This window comes from Trachemys scripta, chromosome 7, assembly GCF_013100865.1.
Source record: "Trachemys scripta elegans isolate TJP31775 chromosome 7, CAS_Tse_1.0, whole genome shotgun sequence".
NCBI lineage: Eukaryota > Metazoa > Chordata > Testudines > Emydidae > Trachemys > Trachemys scripta.
This window is the reverse complement of record NC_048304.1, coordinates 58,223,605-58,242,969: the sequence shown is the minus strand read 5'-3', so window position 1 is coordinate 58,242,969 and position 19,365 is coordinate 58,223,605. Positions and strand designations below refer to the sequence as shown.

General features: G+C 44.2%; 1 protein-coding gene across 1 annotated transcript; it reads right to left on the bottom strand.

The window, feature by feature from the left end:
- Nucleotides 1-6,496: 6,496 nt before the first annotated feature.
- Nucleotides 6,497-17,732, bottom strand: LOC117880450 (beta-microseminoprotein-like). Its single transcript, XM_034776640.1, has 4 exons — nt 17,606-17,732; nt 14,550-14,640; nt 10,430-10,535; nt 6,497-6,841 (listed from the first exon to the last, which is right to left on the bottom strand). Exons 1-4 carry the CDS (start codon nt 17,606-17,608, stop codon nt 6,712-6,714), a joined length of 330 nt encoding a protein of 109 aa, XP_034632531.1. The 5' UTR covers nt 17,609-17,732; the 3' UTR covers nt 6,497-6,711.
- Nucleotides 17,733-19,365: the final 1,633 nt, after the last annotated feature.

Here is a 19,365-nt window from a genome sequence, read left to right as displayed (position 1 = left end):
TCCCAGGATCACAGTAACTCTTTTGCCCACAGCATTGCACTGGGAGCTCATGTTCAGCTGATTATCAGTCATGACCCCCAAATCTTTTAGTGTTTAGTTTAAGTTTAAAGATCTGTAGATCATCTACCGGGATAGCAGTGAAAACGTCTTTTAAGACAGCTGTATTTTCAGGGTATTATTTGGGGTTTTCCGAAGAAATCTAACATTGTGGTTTTGAATCCTGCAGAAAAAAATTCTGTGTATTTAGTGTGCAGCACGCTATTGTTTGCTTGCTACAGGTACAGTGGAAGCAATCCTTAGTCTTCCATCTCATATTAAATTTATGAACGGCTCCATCCCTATCAATGCAGCCTATAAGCACATAAGCAATGTTGAGTTAAATGCCCTAAACTTCTGACTGCCAGAAGCCAGGAGTGGAATCCAGGGGTGGAACACTCCAGAATTGTCCTGTTCTGTACACCCTTACAGAAACTCTTGTATGGGCCACTGTCGGAAACTGGGCAAGATGGACCATGGTCTGACCCAGTGTGGCAGCTGTTATGCTTTAAGGATCTGGGCCTTAGCCTCTCAGTGCCTCCGTTCTCCACTGTACAGAATAGCCCCAGCCTACCTCACACGGGTGTTGTGAAGCTAAATCCATCAATGACCATGTGGGACTCATATTTTTATCATTGCGAAAAGATCTGTTCAGAGCCAGAGTTTAGTGCCTTATAAGCCCCACCATTTGGTTCTACTTCTCAAAAATCACCCACAGGATTTTCTTACCCTTTGCCTTTGGATCAATCATTTCTGCATAGCATTGTGCATCGCATAATGTCGTGGAGAGGACAAAGGCCAGGAGGAAACTCAAGAAATACTTCTGTGAAACATGGAGAGGACTCATCATGGTAACTAATGGGTTAATAGCTAAAATAGTTGACTTGCATAAAAATAATCAAGAAGAATCTTGTTACTCGTGAATAAATTCAAACGGGAAATCTGTTCCCCAGCATGCCAAATACCCAGTCATGGAGTCAGCTGCCTTTTCCACAGTAATCATGTTGAATGCTGTGCACCACTGGAAACAATCTAGAGTGTCAACAGATTGGATATTAAAGTATGCTAGAGGATCAAGCACTTAGCATGACAGGTTTCTCTAGTGTAAACAAGGCCAAAAAAGTGTCCTTAGTTCTGGAGTTAAAAGGCAACATTTACACATGCACAATCACCTCAGGTGCCTAGGCTAGCAGTGAGTAAAGGGCCATATGCTATTGTTTCTTTGACCTGCCACACCAAGTTCATTCCAACCCAAATGCAAGTACAAGTCATACGTACAGTGCAGCAGGGTGGAGAGTTCGCAGACTGATTTATTATTCTAGAATCAGGTGCTTAATCCATCTTTTGAGTAACACTCACCTGGTGCTGGCTTTCAGAATGTCACTGAGATGGACGTAAAGAGGAACACAGCAATTTGACACATCAGTAGGCATTAGAAGGTTCTAATGTGACTAGCGAGACAAGGTGGGCAAGATAATATCTTTTATTAGACCAGCTTCTGTTGGTGAGAGAGACAAGCTTTTGAGCTATACGGAGCTCTTCCTCGGGTCTTGCAAAGGTACTCAAAGTGTCCCAGCTAAATATAAGTTTGAACAGATAGTTTAGCGCAAGTAGTTGGCACATATTCTAAGGAACCATTCAAGGTAAAGCGGCCTGTTATTACACCTGTAGTCATAGGATAAAAAGGGGGGTTAGTAGATTACAAGTTGTTGTATTAAACCATAAATCCAGTGTCTTTATTAAGCCCGTGATTTTTAGTGTCTAGCAAAGTTATGAATTAAGCGCCCAGGTTCATCTTTTGTTGTGCAGGTATCCTTTGAGGATGAGGACTGATTGGTCAGATATAGAGTGATCGCTTTGTGAGAAGTTCTGACTGCTACTCTCCGCCACGAATTAAATGGTAACGTAAGAAATCATTACAGAGCAAAAGGAGAGGCACTCAAAATGAAAACAGGGTGGAGATAATTATAAATTCAGAGCAAAATCAGGCACCTGACAGAAAACAATTTCATGTAAAAGTGATTTGGAATTGCAATAAATTATCGTTTCTTCCTTGTCTGAGTTTCCTCTGCTGTTCCTGTAAATACAGCAACTTGGATTCTGCTTTTATTTAATAACCTATTTACAAAAACAATCACTTAAAATAGTGACACATCTTTTTCTTAGCATAGTAATCTGAAATGTCAAAAGGTAAGAGCTACCTCTGCATGAACAATCTGTGAATTATATTTGAAAAGACCTCTCTAAGCTACAGTTAGAGTTTCTCGCCTTATTGCTAGAGCTAATTTCCTGAACAAGAAATATTACATGGTGACACTAGGAATGTGTGGCTCCCAGAGTCTGCAGAGCCTAGCTCGGCATGCTTTAATACTAGGTTACAGAATAGCTGACCATTCACGGGAACTTTTAACAACTTCCTAGGTTAGACAGAACTCTGCTGACATAGCATTGGAGATAGCGATGCTGTAGCTAAAGTTGATATGGTCCTTCCATTCTAAGGCTTCTTTTTATTTGTTCATAGCTTTTCAAAGTATTTTTGAACCAGCCAGTATCCAGCTAAACCAAGGCTTGCTCTTGCTCCCTTATTCCATTACCATCTTCACCACCACAGCTGTTGGTAGCTGGTCTGCCCATCAGGTTTGAAACACTTAGATTTGTTGTGCAGAGGCCTGAGCTTTAGGTTGTCCAAGGTAAAAAAATCCAACTCAGCCTGTTACATCAAATTATTCATAAAAGTTGTCAAAAGTTGAAGGCAAATAGACCAGGACAACCTGAATTATTTAGGTTAAAGAACTGTGCTAAGGGATCTTTAAGGGTCTGGGTAAAGTTATGGGTTGGCATGACAATGAGCTAAAAGATTCTAGAAACCAGAAGAAATGTGTATCCTTGAACTCACCAAAATGTGTTTCGATTGGCTAATGTTGCTGGAATGAGAGAGCCACCCGTTCTTGAATACTGTTGATCTGGGGGTCACGAAATCAGAGGATTGGGGTGGATGAACTGACCCATTAGAACCCTTTGCATCAATCCGTAGAGAGTGATTCTAAATTTCTCTAGAATCAGAGACACTTTTATAGCGCTGACTTCTCCCAACAGTAAAAGATCACTTGGAAAAACACCCACTACATTGTATAGTATTAGAGGGGTAGCCGTGTTAGTCTGGATCTGTAAAAAGCAACAGAGGGTCCTGTGGCACCTTTAAGACTAACAGATGTATTGGAGCTTAAGCTTTCGTGGGTGAATGCCCACTTCGTCAGACACATGTGTAAGTTGTATACATGCACAGTGCGGGAGAGAACCTAGCAACCTTCTTTTAAATTCATAGTCATGGTATAACTAATTTAACATGCATAGACTCTTATTCTCCTTAGACTCCTCTCAGTATTTGGTAAGAAATATACAAGTTGCACAAGTAGTTCTGTAGCACCAGGTAAACTTTCACTAAGAAAATCTAAATCTATATTTTTAAAAGAGCAATGTGTACCTCCCATTTTTACCGGTGGAAAAATGTGTATTGACTTACCATTTCTACAAAGTGTGTCACCTCCAGCATATGTATCCAGCCTGTAGGATGCAGCTTTTGGCTGCAGTGAATTTTTTTATGGTGCAGAGGCAAATGTGCTACAAAGCCAAACCTTGAGCAAACAGACCACGTGGAAGCAGCTCAGTTACCTATTAATACAGACTGACCTCACGTGTATAGGTGCTACTAAGATTTGGACAATTAATAACTGCACAGCAGTCCCAGCTCTGTGCCCTGTGGTGATTGCTCATCACACCAGGAAATGAGTCCTCCTCTCCTGTATGTAGAAGCAGAGCAGGCTCTTCCTACCTCCGCCTCTGCCCGACTTCTGCTTCTTACCTCTTCCTACATTCTTAATTATTGCACATAGCATCAGTCCTACTGAGGTGGAGTTGCTGCCAGGGGGGTTTCAGTCCACCCAAAGTTCTCAGCAGCAAGTATGTCAGCCTTCAAGGGAAATGGGGGGTGGCAAACCATTTCCTCTCTCTCCTCCACGACCTCTGGCAGAACAACTGCTCGTCTCACAGTGAGGGCACCATCACCCAAGCATTCAGTGCTGCTGCCAGTCACACCCTATTCCCCTGCCCACAGCTAGCTTGGGGCCATAAAATCCAATTAAGTCCTCCTGGGGCTGCATGGTTATGTCCACATATCTGAAACTAAACGCTTTCTTGTTCCTTACCAGAGCTATCTTGTGTAACTGTCCTGTCATCTAGCTGATGATCTCGCATTACCAAGACTCAACTGGCCAGATAATGCAAGCCTAATATTAACTATCTGGTTACCTTTTGGCATTGCCTCTTCTCACCTTGTAGGGCAGGCCGTGTTTGAGGCTTTTCACTCTGTGGTGCGCAAATCATTTTCCAAGTAACATTCTGGTGTGTTTCCAGTCTCTGGTGCACAGCACATTTTTCACACACCCTTTTCCTAAATGGAGAGTCCCATTGTTAAGAAAGTTAGATCACTTCTTTTTGACAAGGCAAGCAGTCCCATTCTATCAGAGAACTAATACAAATGTAGGACTGGAGGGGACCTCAAGAGATCATCTACTCCATCCCCACTCCCTGTGCTGAGACAGGACCAAGTATACTAGACCATCCCTGACAGATGGATGGCTAAGCTGTTATTAAAATCCTCCAGTGACGGAGATGCCACAATCTCCCCAGGTAACCTGTTCCAGTGCTTAACTAGCCTTAGAAAGGTTTTCCTAATATCTACCCTGAATCTCCCTTGCTGCTAACTAAGCCAATTACTTCTTCTCCTACCTTCAGTGGACATGAAGAACAATTGAGCTGTCCTCTTTAAAACAACCTTTTATATATTTGAAGACTGTTGTCAGGTCCCTCCTCGGCTTTCTCTTCTCTAGACTAAGCATACCCAGTTCTTTTCTCATAGGTCATGTTTTCTACACATGTTCATCATTTTTGTTGCTCTTCTCTGGATTCTCTCTAATTTATCCACATCTTTCCTAAAACCCCAGTACTCCAGCTGATGTCTCAACAATGCCAAGTAAAGCGGGACAGTTACCTCCTGTGTCCTCTATCCTCTTAATACACCCCAGAATGAGACTAGCCTTTTTTGCAACAGCATCACCCTGACTGATGTTCAATTTGTGATCCACTATAACCCCCAGATCCTTTTCTGCAGTTCTAGTGCCTAGCCGCGTATTTCCCATTTTTTAGTTGTGTATGATGTGACCTTACCTGCCAATAAACCATTGAACTTTTAGTTGCGGGGGGGGCAGGCCGGCTCTAAGAGCAGGGTTCAGGAGAACATCACCAACATCTACTTGCAGCTGTACATACCTCCCTCCAGTTCCTGGGATGATGTCTAAGTTAGGTGTACAGTTCAGATAATGGTTTGGCATCTTGCTGCTGTGGGGCAGTGCATGACTTGTTCATTTAGAATCTACCTACTATTCCAGGTACTTTTGTCACTAGTACTTAGGGACAGATCTGACATGTCAGTACACTTTCCAAGTCACCTTACCCACCCACGTGGGGACTTTCCTAAGCCCAGAAGGACTATGGCCCACCACTTGTGACAGGGATATAGACTTTAAGGTCAGAAGGGACCATTACGATCTTCTAGTCTGACCTCCTGCAGGGACAGCTGCCTATACCATGCATGGACGGATTTTCTGGAACCCCACAGAGTGCTTTGCTTGGGTCTGCTGAAGGTGCCATGAGAACATTCTGCTGGCCAAAGTCACCCAGGCATCCAGACACTGCTGGAGGCCCTAGAGGCTGGGAACATGTATCTGTTGCCTCTGTCCCTCACTGTTTCCGGATTGGAGCCATGATGCAAACTCAGTTGTTGTACTACCCGAGAAATGGAGGCTGCCCTCCTGGCATGCCAAGGATCAGTGTGATCTCTTGGTGTGCAGCACTATGCCTGTGTTGAACAGTTTCCTGGCACAAAGCACAACCACCGGACGTACTGATCTTCACAGATGGGCACACTCCTCTGCTGCCTCCTCATCCTGCACCTGCGCACATCTGCTGCAGCACTGTAGAAGTGATCTGCGGTGCCTAGGCTCCTGGATGCATGACATCCTCTTATTGGACACTTACCCAGATGAATGTGAGAGCAGGTGTGGGAGGCTTCCATCAGCGCTGTGCTGTGTTTGGGATATTGTAATGGACTGCTGCTACTTACAGACCATTCACTGAGTCTGATCCAAAGGGTGCTACGGCATTGGACAACACCAGGCCATGCGTTCAAGGAGGGTTTGGGAAGGACAAACTTGCCCATAAAATATCCCCTGATTACTTGTGAACCTGCAGCAGCTTGAGTTCCCTGCTGGAAAGAAAGCAAAGGCTCTTTCAGAGTCCTTTATAGCATGCATGCTTCCTCCACATGCGTCCAGTGGTTCCAGCAACAGTGATGGCGAAAGAAAAGATTAAGAAGATTCTCTGACAGATCTTTGATGCTGTATCAGAGTTTATTTTAATCAAATGATCATTAGAAAAGAATTTACAAGACCTGTGCTCATAGCTCGATTATGCCACCACAGATAGTAACAGAAACACCCTAGAATCAAATACAGGGCTGCTATTCTCACACACTGAATTGCTTAAGGACACTTAAAAACAACTGTGATCCAAAAGGATTTGCCCAGACGCCGATCTTGATTCTGAATGGGTTGTTTGTTAGCCTACGGCACCATGGACCTCACAGAGCTTAGAGGGGTCGGCCTTCTCCACCACTTTGTAGCTACAGGTCTCCTCGTAGAATATACTTTCACATTTCTCTTTGTCATAGTCTATAGGGGTGATAACGCTGTCAGTGGGAAAAACAAAGCAAACACAAGTGTGTGAGATATGTCAGGATACTACAGAGAGACAGCAAATGCGGGGTGTGACTCTCCACTTGGTTACTCTGGGTTTATGCTAGCGTTAGTTCACTGAAGTCAAGGAGCACTTACCCTGGAGTAGTGGAGTGGAGAATCAGGCCCTTAATACCTGTTGTGTACCTGTGTGCAGGCCAAGAGCTTCAACTGTTGGTAAGTGGCAGTTATTAGAATTGTCACTGTGCTATGTGTCCTAGCCTAATGCTATTTCATGATGCTTAGTGGAACTCGAATTGAGCTGCTCTATGTTCTAACAGACATTTGTCTTTTTATTGTCTCTCTGGCAAACCAAGAGCAAAAGTCCATTTTATTTTATGATCCCTGCGTATGAGTGTCATGTCTGGGCGAACCCACCCAGTGTTAGGTTCTGACATTTGGAGCACCTACAGTGCTTCCTTTGGAAGTTTGTGGGCAGTCCTCATTGCTATGAACACTGCCAAATTTCTGTGCCCCACTGAACAGGGAAGGGATCTAGTTACACTTCACTGGGACTGTGTGAGGATTAATCAGCAATTTAAAAATAAATCATAATAGGTGGTTATTATTAGAGGTAGAACTGCATCTCTATGTGTCAGCACACTGAAATGAATTTAAGAGGGGCTTTTAGAAATGCCCTGTGTGGAAATGTATATTGGGTGTGATTAGACGTTTCAAATTGTTCATTTAGTGCAGTGTATTTCAGGAGCTTTTCTCGCTTCAAATTCTCATATATATGTTGTTAAGAGTGTCCCCAAAATGTATTGAAACAGGTGACCTGCAAAAACACTTCTCCTTAAAACATTCACAGTTTCTCCTACAGACAAGCATCTCTAGGGAACCCTCATTAGCTCCCAGCGAGACATGGACTACTGAAACTTTTTACTTTGAAAGGGTTACTGGCCTAGAGGATGGGGAAAAGCAGTAGATGTGATGTACCTTCATTTTAGTGAGGCTTTTGAAACAGTCCCATGTGATTCTCAAAAGCAAACTAGGGAAATGTTGTCTAGATGAAATTATTATAAGTTAGGTGCACAACTGGTTGAAACATCATACTTAAAGAGTAGTTATCAATAGTTTGCTGTCAAATGGGGAGGGCATGTCTACTGGGATCCCACAGGGGTTAGTCCTGGGTCCGGTACTATTCAGTATTTTCATTAATAACTCGGATAATGGAGTGGAGAGGATGCTTATAAAACTTGCAGATGACACCAACCTGGGAGTGGCTGCAAGCACTTTGGAGGACAGTTTTAGAATACAGAAAGACCTTGACAAATTAGAGAATTTGTCTGAAATCAACAGGAAATTCAATAAAGAAAAGTGCAAAGTACTACACTTTAGAAGGAAAAATTCAATGCACAGCTACAAAACGGGGAATAACTGGGTAGGTGGTAGTAAGGCTGAAAAAGATCTGGGGGTTATAGTAGATCACAAATTGAATATGAACCGCCAATGTGACGGAAAAAAGGCTAATATTCTGGCCTGTATTAAGAAGAGTGTTGTATGTAAGTCAGCAAAGATAACTGTCCCTCTGTAGTTGGCACTGGAGAGGCCTCGGCAGGAGCATTGTGTCCAGTTCTTGGTGCCACATTTTACAAAAGATATAAGCAAATTGAAGAGAGTCCAGAAGAGAGCAACAAAAAATGATAAAAGGTTTAGGAAACCGGATCTATGAGGAAAGGATAAAAAAAACTGGGCATGTCTAGACTTGAGAAAAGAAGGCTGGGGGAGAAGGGGACCTGATAGTCTTCAAATACGTTAAGGACTGTTACAAAGAGGCCATTGATCAATTGTTCTCCATGTCCACTGAACGTAGGACAAGAAGTAATGGGCTTAATCTGCAGCAAGGGAGCTTTAGGTTAGATATTAAGAAAAGCTTTCTAACTATATGGATAGTTAAGCTCTGGAATAGGCTTCCAAAGGAAGTTGTGGAAACCCCATCATTGGAGGTTGTTAAGAATAGGTTGGACAAACACATGCCAGGGATGATCTAGGTTTACTTGGTCTTGCCTCATCATCAAGTCCAGCCCTCTTTGCTATCTCAAGGTCCCTTCTAGCCCTGCATAGAGGTTTTTAAGGCCTGGCTTGACAAAGCCCTGGCTGGGATGATTTAGTTGGGGTTGGTCCTGCTTTGAGCATGGGGTTGGACTAGATGACCTCCTGAGGTCTCTTCCAACCCTGATATTCTATGATTCTATGCCCATAACTCAAAAAATTCTGGATCAAATTAGCTCAGATTAAATTTTATCTTTGGGCTGAGACCAAGCAAAGAATGTTACATGTGCATGCACACACGCACAAGGAACATATTTCAAATGTGGGCAGTTAAAAATGGGTGGTGTGTGGAGTTAGAATGGCAGTGCCTTCTCTATCTCAGTTACAACTACTGTGAACTCTACCATAGGATGTAAATTACTGTGTGATGAGTAAGTTAGGGTGGTCTAGTAGTTGGAGCGGGGACTGTTCATGTTCAGAGTGTTTGAAATCACAATTGATGCACATTTTGCACATGGGTCCATCTTTGAACCCAAATCTGAGATCTGAATCCCCCTTAAATTTTTTGAGGGGGAGGTTATAAAGCTTACTCTCAATCCAAATTGTTGTGGCTTAAACCCACTTTTATTTATTCTTTAGTATAATGACTTGTTGAGTCGATGTAACGGCAAAAATTTCTCTCAGGAGAGCTGTGCCTTTGGAGTATTTGAATTGAGTGTATAGAACCCATCCTACCATAGCCACTAAGGGGTTAACAGGTAGAATCATAGACTTTAAGGTCAGAAGGGACCGTTATGATCATCTAGTCTGACCTCCTGCACAACACAGGCCACAGAATCTCATCCACCACCTCCTCTGCCGCAGCTAATTGCTGGGACATTGACAGCTGGAATAAGAAGGCAGCAGATAAGACAAGGGGTGGCTGCTAGAAAGGCTGGGAACTCTGGAGAGGAGACTTCTCAGCAAGCAGACCGGCAAGATGCTGCACCAGGAGTTGGACTTCCAGAGAGAGACAGAGAGGGGTCTGGAGGGAATAGTCCTGTGGACAGGTGGAGCAGGTAGGAAGTAGCCCAGGGCAACAGCAAGGGAAGCAGCAAGGGATTGTAAGGAGCAGGTTCTAGCCGCTTCAACACAGAGTTCCTGGGCAGAAACCCTAGAGACAGGGCTGGGCCTGGGTTCCCTCAAAATGGCGATAGTAAAGCCTCCCTGAGGAAGAGGGTGCAGGGCTGGGGTTGGGGCTGATGACCTTATATAGGGACACTGGACTGTCAGCCTGTGGGACTTATTACCCTGGAAGGGATGTGATTATAAGTGAGCTGGCTGGAGGGCTGGTGTGGTGAGGTGAGGCGGACTGTTGCAGGGCCAAACAGCTGTCTGGTGGGGGAAACCTGAGGCAGAGTTGCTGCGAAGCCACGCAGGGCCATGAGGGGATGGACTGGCTGTGACGTCACCACGACAGCTTTGTATTTTCCCCCCGCCCCAGAGAAATCTGAGTGTGTGGCCTGAACCCTGCAGGAAAAATCACTGTGCATTTATTTTATACTTACAGGCTGCAGCACCCCATTGTTTCCTTGCTACAGCTACAGCTCTGGCAATCCTTCGTTTTCCATTTGGAGTTGAATTCATGTAGCACTCCATTCTCATCAATGCAGCCTGAAAGGACATAACCAACTTGCTGGTACATGCCAACAGTACAATTAACTTAAAATTGTTTATCAAATCTGGGTTTGAGCTTGGTATATTTAATATGAGGCTGGAGTGTAATTTGTTTGTTCTAAGTCTTATATAGCACCATAAACTCTAAGCCTGCTAAGACCCATTCCCTGTCTAAAGGACGTAACAATCTAAACAAGAGGAGACAGACCAATGTAAGACCCTGGACAATTCAGGAGACAGAGAGGATTGCAGTTGAGGAGAGATTGCTTGAAAAACTAATTCTCCTCTCAGATCCCACTGAATCAAATTATTGGCACACATTTTTAAGGCCTGATCTAAAGCCCATTGAAGTCATGGACAAACTCCTGTTGACTTCAATGGCCTTTGGTTCAATTGCTAGTACATTTCAAATTCTTGTGATTAGGGCCCTGGCTTGGGACTCAGGAGAGAAGAGTTCAATTCCCAGCTCTTCCAGAGATTCCTTGTGTGACCCAGGGTAGGTCAAATAATCTCTCTCTGCCTCTGTTCCTTATATGGAAAATGGGAATTACTTCATCACCAGGGAGGTAATGTTTCATTTTTGAGTCAGTTCCCTTACCTTACAGAGGCGTTGTGAAGATAATTAGTGTTTGCAAAGCACTGAAATACTAGGATAATAGGAGCCAGCTAGTAGAAATTGTTCTAATAGCTCTATCAACATGTTTTTGGATGAAAAAAAAAAAACACAAAAAAATCAAAACTTTCCATGGGAAAAATTTCAACTTTGCCAAAAAAACTGATTTTATTCCTCACCAAGCTGGGCAAAGCCAAATAGAAATGTTTTAGTTTTCCAAACCAAAATGTTCCATTTAATGTCAAACTGACCCAAATCTGTGTCTGCCTTGAGCTTCTGCAGTGCCTCATGGGAGTTGTAGTTTGGATGTTTCTTTGAGTCAGGTGCCCCAGCTGGACTACATCTCCCATGCTGTACCATTTTGTTCCCATTGGTTGAATTGCTGCAGTGGCACATGGCCATGATGCATCATGGAAGATGTCGTTCAGCTGGGGAGACTGGACTACAGATAGAGGTTTGAGGCTCAGCGGCATCTCAGGAGAACAAAGATTAAGGCTGAACTAGCTGAAATGAAGTGTTTTGATGTTTCTGAATCATTATCAACCAAATTTGTAATCTCAAACCTGAGTTCGTTATTTGATAAGACATATTTTCCAAAAAACAATGTTGAGTGGCATTAATTATATTTCTGTCCTCTAATTCTTTATTGATGGAATCCCACATCAGCTTTGTTGTTTTTCCCAACACTTATGTCAGGGTAACTCTGTCTTATTAAAAGGGTCATTTCACTTGCCCTTTATGCATATTATCACAGCACTTACATCCTCCCAGTCCTCTGGAATTTCCCCAGTATTCCAAGATTTATTAAAAATGGCTCAGATCTCCTCAGCCAATTCTCCTACGGCTCTTGGGTGCCAGTTATCTGGGCCTGCTGATCTTAAAAATGTTATCCCTAGCAGATGCCATTTAACATTCTCCTTAGTTGTTGCTGTTTATCATTTGTGTTACCATGGTGCTTACCCCATTGTGCTAGGTGCTGTACAAACACAGAACAAAAAGACTGTCTCTGCCCCAAAGAGCTTACAATCTAAGTATAAGACAAGAGACAGCAGATACAGGCAGGAGTATAAGGAAACAATGAGACAATATTTGTCAGCATAATAGGCAGTGGTCTCAGCACACCAGCACCATAACCCAATGTCAAGTTTTTTGTAAGCATCATGGGAAAGGAGAGTTATGAGGAGGGATTTGCAGGTGGATAATGAGGTAGCATTGTGGATGTTTTCAGGGAGCTCCTCCAAAGTGTGTGGGGCAGCATGGGAGTAAGCACAAAGGGGCTTGTTTGCAAATTTAACAAGTGAGCAATAGAAGTTGGCATAATGGACGAGTTGGAGGTGGGAGTTGACATATTAATAAATAATGAGAGATGAGAAGTAGGGTGGGGACAAATCATGAATGGCCTTGAAAGTAGTTCCTCCTCCTAGTAATACACCATCCTGCTTCTTTCCAAATACAGAACAGAAATATGTATTTAACACCTTCTTTGTATCATTATCAGCAACTTTACCATTTCATCTATTAATGAACCTGCACAATTGTTAGGATTTCTTTTGTTCCAGATATCCTTTAAAAAAAACCTCCTTGTTGCCAATGGCCCTGCCAGCCGTGGACACTTCCCTGATGTGTTTAGCTTCCCATATCAACTTTCTACAATACTTCCAATTTATATTGATTGCTAACTACTTCCCCTTTTTTCCAATTAGTTATATGCATATTTCTAACTGCTGCCTTCAGTTCTCCTTTTAACCAGGATGGCTTTTTAATTAAAGTTATCCCCTTTCACAATTATGAAAGTGTGGCTTATTGGCCATCCAATAAACTCTTCTTAAACAATTCCTAATTTTCATGCAAATTTTTCCTCAATCAATTTTGTTCATAATTTTCCTCAGCCCTAGGAAATTAGCCTTAGTTCTCGTTGCTGTGTATCTCCCACACACACACACACCCTGCCCAAAAAAACCCTGGAAACTAACCAACCACTGCAGCATGAATCATTGTCTCCTTTTATGAGTCTAAATATGTTCCTTCTTGACCCAGATAACATAAAATAGAAGGGTAAATGCCAATTAAAATGGGCTCCGACTGCATGCAATCAGATAAATGAACTCTAAGCTTGTTTACCAGATCAGATCCATTGGGGGCCAGGTTTTCAAAGGTCCCATTAGGACATCCATTGACACCTTTATCCATGCATTTTCCTGCTACCTTAGAATGATACCTACTTTCAGGAAGCCCATGGACCTGCACGGGCAAGCTGAAAATTATGCCTGACAAGAGCATGTTCAAGGCACGGCCACATGCACAGCAGAGAGACTTTTTAAAAGGGGGATTCAGAATGCTGTGCTGTCTGCTGTCTCTGTATGTGTTCAGGTGCACTGCTCAGCCTGGTCCTGGTAGTCATGAGAGCAGCCAGCTTGCAACGTGGCAGGTCTTGGCACTGCTGGAATGCACCCCTACACAGGCTGGACGCAGTGCATTTTAGAACAGTGTTCACCACCAGTACACTGGGCAAGACACTCCAGGCAAAAGGTTTGTGCATGCTACAGCCTGGCTGATTCCGTGATGTCCCCAGAGCTCCTGCATCTCTCATCTTCTCCTGCCTCTTCTCTCTTACCCACCGGAGTGCAAACACTTGTCGAACTGATGCTTGTTCTTGGGTGTCCCCCAAGAAATCTGCTAGCCTTCATCTCCCACATCCCCCATCCCACCAAAGTCCTTGTGTCAAAGACTGCCTCTTCTGAACGGCAGTGGAAGCCCTCCATTGGCTGTTGTGCCTTTTATGAACACATGTCCGGCTGTTCCTTTGAAAAATCTCTGTACAACCGCCACTTGTGCCCCAAAATCCATATGTGTAAGGGCTCTTTTGGCTATGCAAACTTTCAGAAAACTATTCTGGAATGTGTAGCATCACTAACACTTCCCCAGTCCCCTTTCTCTCATGGCCTCAGTTTACCACCTTCTCCAACAGTAAATCTGTATTCAGGACTCACCAGCCACCCCACGTCCCTCCCCATCTTCCCTGGTTTCTTGTCCCTGGTTAGGTTTCAACAGACAGGTGCTAAATTTGGCAAACAACTCTGTTCTCAGTGATGCGCATGGAGAAGGCCAGATTCCACACTGAGATCTGCTGAGGTAGTGCAAAGGGGCCAGAAATGGACTGCATACAGCCAATAGGTAATTCCCTTGGAATAGGGGAACTTTTTGCTGGCTTGCACCAGCCTCCTCCCTCCCCAGGGGACTGTGACACCTCTCCACCAGTGGCTACACCAGTGGGTTAGAGCAGCGTCTCAGTTGCTCTGCGCTTTATTGGGGCAGTGGCCAATGAGTTCTCAGGATCTGTGATGTTCCCTCAGAAGAACTTAGGCACAGAAGAGAGTCCAGACAGCAGGATTTCTTACCTTGTGCATCAGATTCAATTCTTGTCAGCCAGCATTGTGCATCGCATAATGTCACTGAGACGACAATGATAAGGAGGCCCAACATGTGCATCTGTAAATGCCAGACGACTCAAACATAGTCACTTGAAAGTTCATAGCTAAAAAATTGCTTATTAGCATAGAAATAATCAGGACACATCTCCTTATTGAGTAATAAATTCACAGAGGGAAGCTACTCCTCAGCAAAACACTTAAGCATGTGCTTAATTTTAATGTAGCTTAATTAACCTGTTTAAGCCTGTGGTTTCTTGCTCTGACAGATCAAAGCCTTAGAATCAAGTGGAGGCTTTTTCTACAGGGGTAGAAATCCCTGGGAACAATTGTGGGTATGAACCTTATCTTCATATAATTAGTCCATTTATTATAGTGACATCCCATTCTGCCCAGCTGGAGAATTTAACTCCACCCTCACTATTTCTTTGTTTAGTTATGCCCGACCTTTCCTGACACGCACACCATGACATCAACTTTCTGTGCTCTTCGTTTCTACCTATTAATATTCCAGCAGTTGGCAACACTTCAGAATTCCCCTGGGATAGCACTTGACCATCTAATAAAAAGTATCAGACATGGAACGCTTGCTCCGTACTGTTGCACTGTAAAAATGATTTATACCGCGTTAGGGTCAGAGAGAGCTCATTGCAGCCAATCAAAGGAATAATAGCATATTGACACCTTGCCTAGAGGGTGTGTTCTTGCCATTTCTTTTCAGCCTGCCTATGCTGAGAGCATCATAGTCTTATGTAGTCATGCCTGAATGCCTTTCAATTTAGTCCCAGGACTAGATACATCTTTTGGCCTGTCTATATTAGAGAAATTTAGCCCATTAGTCTTTGGTTGGCCCAGTCCCTGTATCAGCATTTTGCTTGCTATACAATCACAGTGAATCACACCACCCTTGTACAAAAGCCACCTGATTCTAAGTCTCTTTGCATCACTGAGCATGGTGCAAAGGGGCCAGAAACTGGCTGTATACGGGCAGCAGAGAATTCCCTTGGCAACAGGCAAACTTTCTGCTGGGGAAAAGATGCTGCAGCCAATTCCTGCAGGAGCTTCCTCCCAACCCCAGTGTAGGGCAAATATCGGTATGGTCACACCTGTCCTCCACTAGCATGGAGCTGACACCCGTGCCATAACCTGAGCAGCCCCTCAGTTGCTCTGAGCTTTGAGACTGATCCAAATCAGGGAGCCATAACTGGTTTCCCGGTGCTCCCTCTCCAGAGCTTGGGCACAGAGAAGAATCCAACCCTGAGGCAGGATCTCTTACCTTGTGTGGCTGCATTAATTTAGAATGACAGTATATCTATTGTTTTCCCCTCTTGTGTCCTTAATCACGAAGGCTGAATTTGATGGCCATTTTAGGCTGAGCTCCTCCTGGTTCCATTTTAGAAGTGGAGGGCTGGAGGCTGGGTCACCTCTCATCACCTGAGTGAATTTAGTGCTGGTCAAACAAGGAATACATGCCCTCTGCTGAAATTGCCAAGAGTGACAATCAATGGTGGTTGTAGTGCAGATATTCTTCCACTAGGAGCTGCACTGAGTGCAGAGCTGGCCTAATAATTCAGTGCAAACAATATTCTGCACAAATGTGGGCGTTTTCCCCCGTGCAAACAGTATTTTTTTTTTTGTTTTTTTACAAATGAATTATTCCAGTAGAGACTCCCAGCTCAGTTCAGGCAGGCAGCAAACAGCCTTCAGGTGGTATTAGCCATTTGTGATTACCAACTGCCCTGGGAGGGAGCGAAATCAGTGACCTAGAGAAGACTCCACCTGAGTCTCGTAGACTCATAGACTTTAAGGTCAGAAGGGACCATTATGATCATCTAGTCTGACCTTCTGCACATCGCAGGCCACAGAATCTCACCCACCCACTCCTGTAACAAACCTCTAACCTATGCCTGAGTTATTGAAGTCCTCAAATCATGGTTTAAAGACCTCAAGGTGCAGAGAATCCTCCAGCAAGTGACCCGTGCCCCACGCTGCAGAGGAAGGCGAAAAACCTCCAGGGCCTCTGCCAATCTGCCCTGGAGGAAAATTCCTTCCCGATCCCAAATATGGCGATCAGTTAAACCCTGAGCATGTGGGCAAGACTCACCAGCCAGCACCCAGGAAAGAATTCTCTGTAGTAACTCAGATCCCACCCCATCTAACATCCCATCACAGACCATTGGGCATATTTTCCTGCTAATAATGAAAGATCAATTAATTGCCAAAATTAGGCTTTCCCATCATACCCTCCATAAACTTATCAAGCTTAGTCTTGAAGCCAGATATGTCTTTTGCCCCCATTACTCCCCTTGGAAGGCTGTTCCAGAACTTCACTCCTCTAATGGTTAGAACCCTTTGTCTAATTTCAAGTCTAAACTTCCTAATGTCCAGTTTATATCCATTTGTTCTTGAGTCTTCACCATGTCTTTATGTAGAGCTGAACAAATGCACGTCTCTGATGTGACATGTTGGCTGCTGCGTTAGAGCCCAATGGTAACTTTTGTAACCTTATTTTAATATATCTAGTCTGCTAGGCGTGTTTCGGGGAATCTTCAATTGAATCACTGTAACTGCAAGCTGTGTCAACTAAAATTCTCATTGGAAGTCTGTGAGTGTTTAGAAGCATGTCAAGGCTGCAGAGTTTGGCTCTTTGCTTTCATTTATAATATGAGCTAATCTCCCAGGAGCCAGCCTTTTTTGATCCCTTTACATGAGACAGAAGAGAGGGATTCTAAATATCCCTACAATCAGGCAGACTGTTACAGTGGTGGCAAAAAAAAAAAAAAACCCTGAACACTGAGTCTCTCTCTGTGTCTCTCATTCACAGCACCTGTCTGTTTTCTTTTAAATTCCTTGTCATTTTATAATTGATTTAAACTTGAAATCCCCTCAGATAAGGAAATATACAAGTCAGACAAGAAGTTCTGTAGAAACTGGGAAGCTTTCCCTAAGAAAATCCAAAATCTGTACTTTAAAATTGCGATGTGTTACTCCTGTTCTTACAAGAGGAAAGATGTGTGTTGACTCACCATTCTTCCAGAGTGTGTTTCTTCCAAACCACGCGTCCAGCCTGAGTAACACCTTCGTTTGCAGTGAATTATCGTATAGCACAGAGAGTCTAGAGACAGATGTCTTACAAAGCCAAGCCCCGCACAAACAAACCACACGGAAGTAGCTCAGTTGCCTATTATGCAAAGACCTCACATATATAGGCATCACTGAGATTTGGCCAATGTTTAACAAGAAGGTTTGGTTCAGAGCAGCACCAGTGGCCTGGTCCTGCCCCTTCTCAGTGGCTGCCGAGAGCCCAGATATAGTGGAATTGGTTACAGATGGACAAGATTTGGGGTGTCCTTGCAGGGAGTCCAGGCTCCTCTGCATCTAAACAGTACAGACCTATTGTGTTCCTGCAGAGCAAGTTTGTGGGCAGGTCAGGAGAGCAGCTCGGTGAGGTCTGGTGAATGACTTGGTTGCTTGCAGGTGAAACAAAAAAGGAGGAAGAGGGAAGGGTTCTATTGTTCCTGTTGCCTTCATACAGGTCACTGGGAAGCATTTCTGCCAAGACCTCCCTGTTGCCAAGGCTGGCATTAAGGGCTAACATTTCAGCACAATGAGCAGAGGTTGCATGTAGGAATGTAGTTGTACCAGTCACTTCCCACCTGGTGCTGAAAGTTTAGCCACAGAAGGAAGCTTGAGTTAAAGAAGGATTATTTCAACAAAGGGAATGTCTTCAAATGTACTTGTCCCTTTCCCCCAACAGCTTTGTCCCCTTGCTCCCTGCAGTAGGAGTTGTTATACAGTATGTTCAAAATGGTCACTTGAGTGTGTAACCCTTCTGTCGGTGGGGTTGGTAGCAACAATATCTAGGGGTTCCTCTTGACAATACTAAACAGAACTAGCTTGAGCCTCCACCCAGCAATCTGGGAAAACTAAACCCACCCCTGGGCACCTCTAAGAGGCAATGCTTCCCACTGGCGAGCACTGAGTTTATGTATAACAAAAGAAAACGTTTAATACAAGGGAAAAGGAATCCAGCGTTAATGTGGGTAAACACCACAACCATGACTCAACAATGTGTAACCATAAGCAAACACCCACCCTACTGTACATTGGGCAGTGTACTTTGCCTCTGTTTCCTACTTTGCACTCTGAAAGTCCCTTCAACGCGGCACACCCCTTTCCCTGTGCTGCTCCTTGCCCACATCTGATTGTCCTTGATCAGTGAATCCCGAGTGAAGAGGTGGCTTCACCCAACTACCCTGGAAAAAGCGGGGGAAGCTCATTAAGCAGTGATTCCACTGCTACCACCACCTCTGCAAGTGGCTCTCTTTTGCTGCTGCTCAGCTCCACTACTATCACTGCCACTGCTGTGATGCCATGCTCTGAAGTTTCACTGCTTAGACCAGCTCTTAGTGATTTCCTGGGTAGTACGGAACCTCACTGCTAGTGCAGCTGCTGCATTGTCTTTCACTGCAACACTGTCTGCCCCCCACCAGATATAACGCTTAGTGCCTAGACCTGCTTGTCAGTGATTTCAGCTCTGGTAACAGCTGAACAGAAACAAGGATCTCAATTGAGTCCAGTCAGCTCTGTCTGTAATCACTGGAGAGGAGAGGGTCAAAATAGGGTTACCATATTTAAGGTTTTAAAAAAGAAGACACTCCACTGGGCCCTGACCCCACCCCTTCCCCGCCCCCAGCCCGCCCCAACTCCGCCCCTTCCCCAAAGTCCCCGCCCCAACTCCGCCCCCTCCCCTGAGCGCCCAGCATTCCCTCTCCTCCCTCCCAGC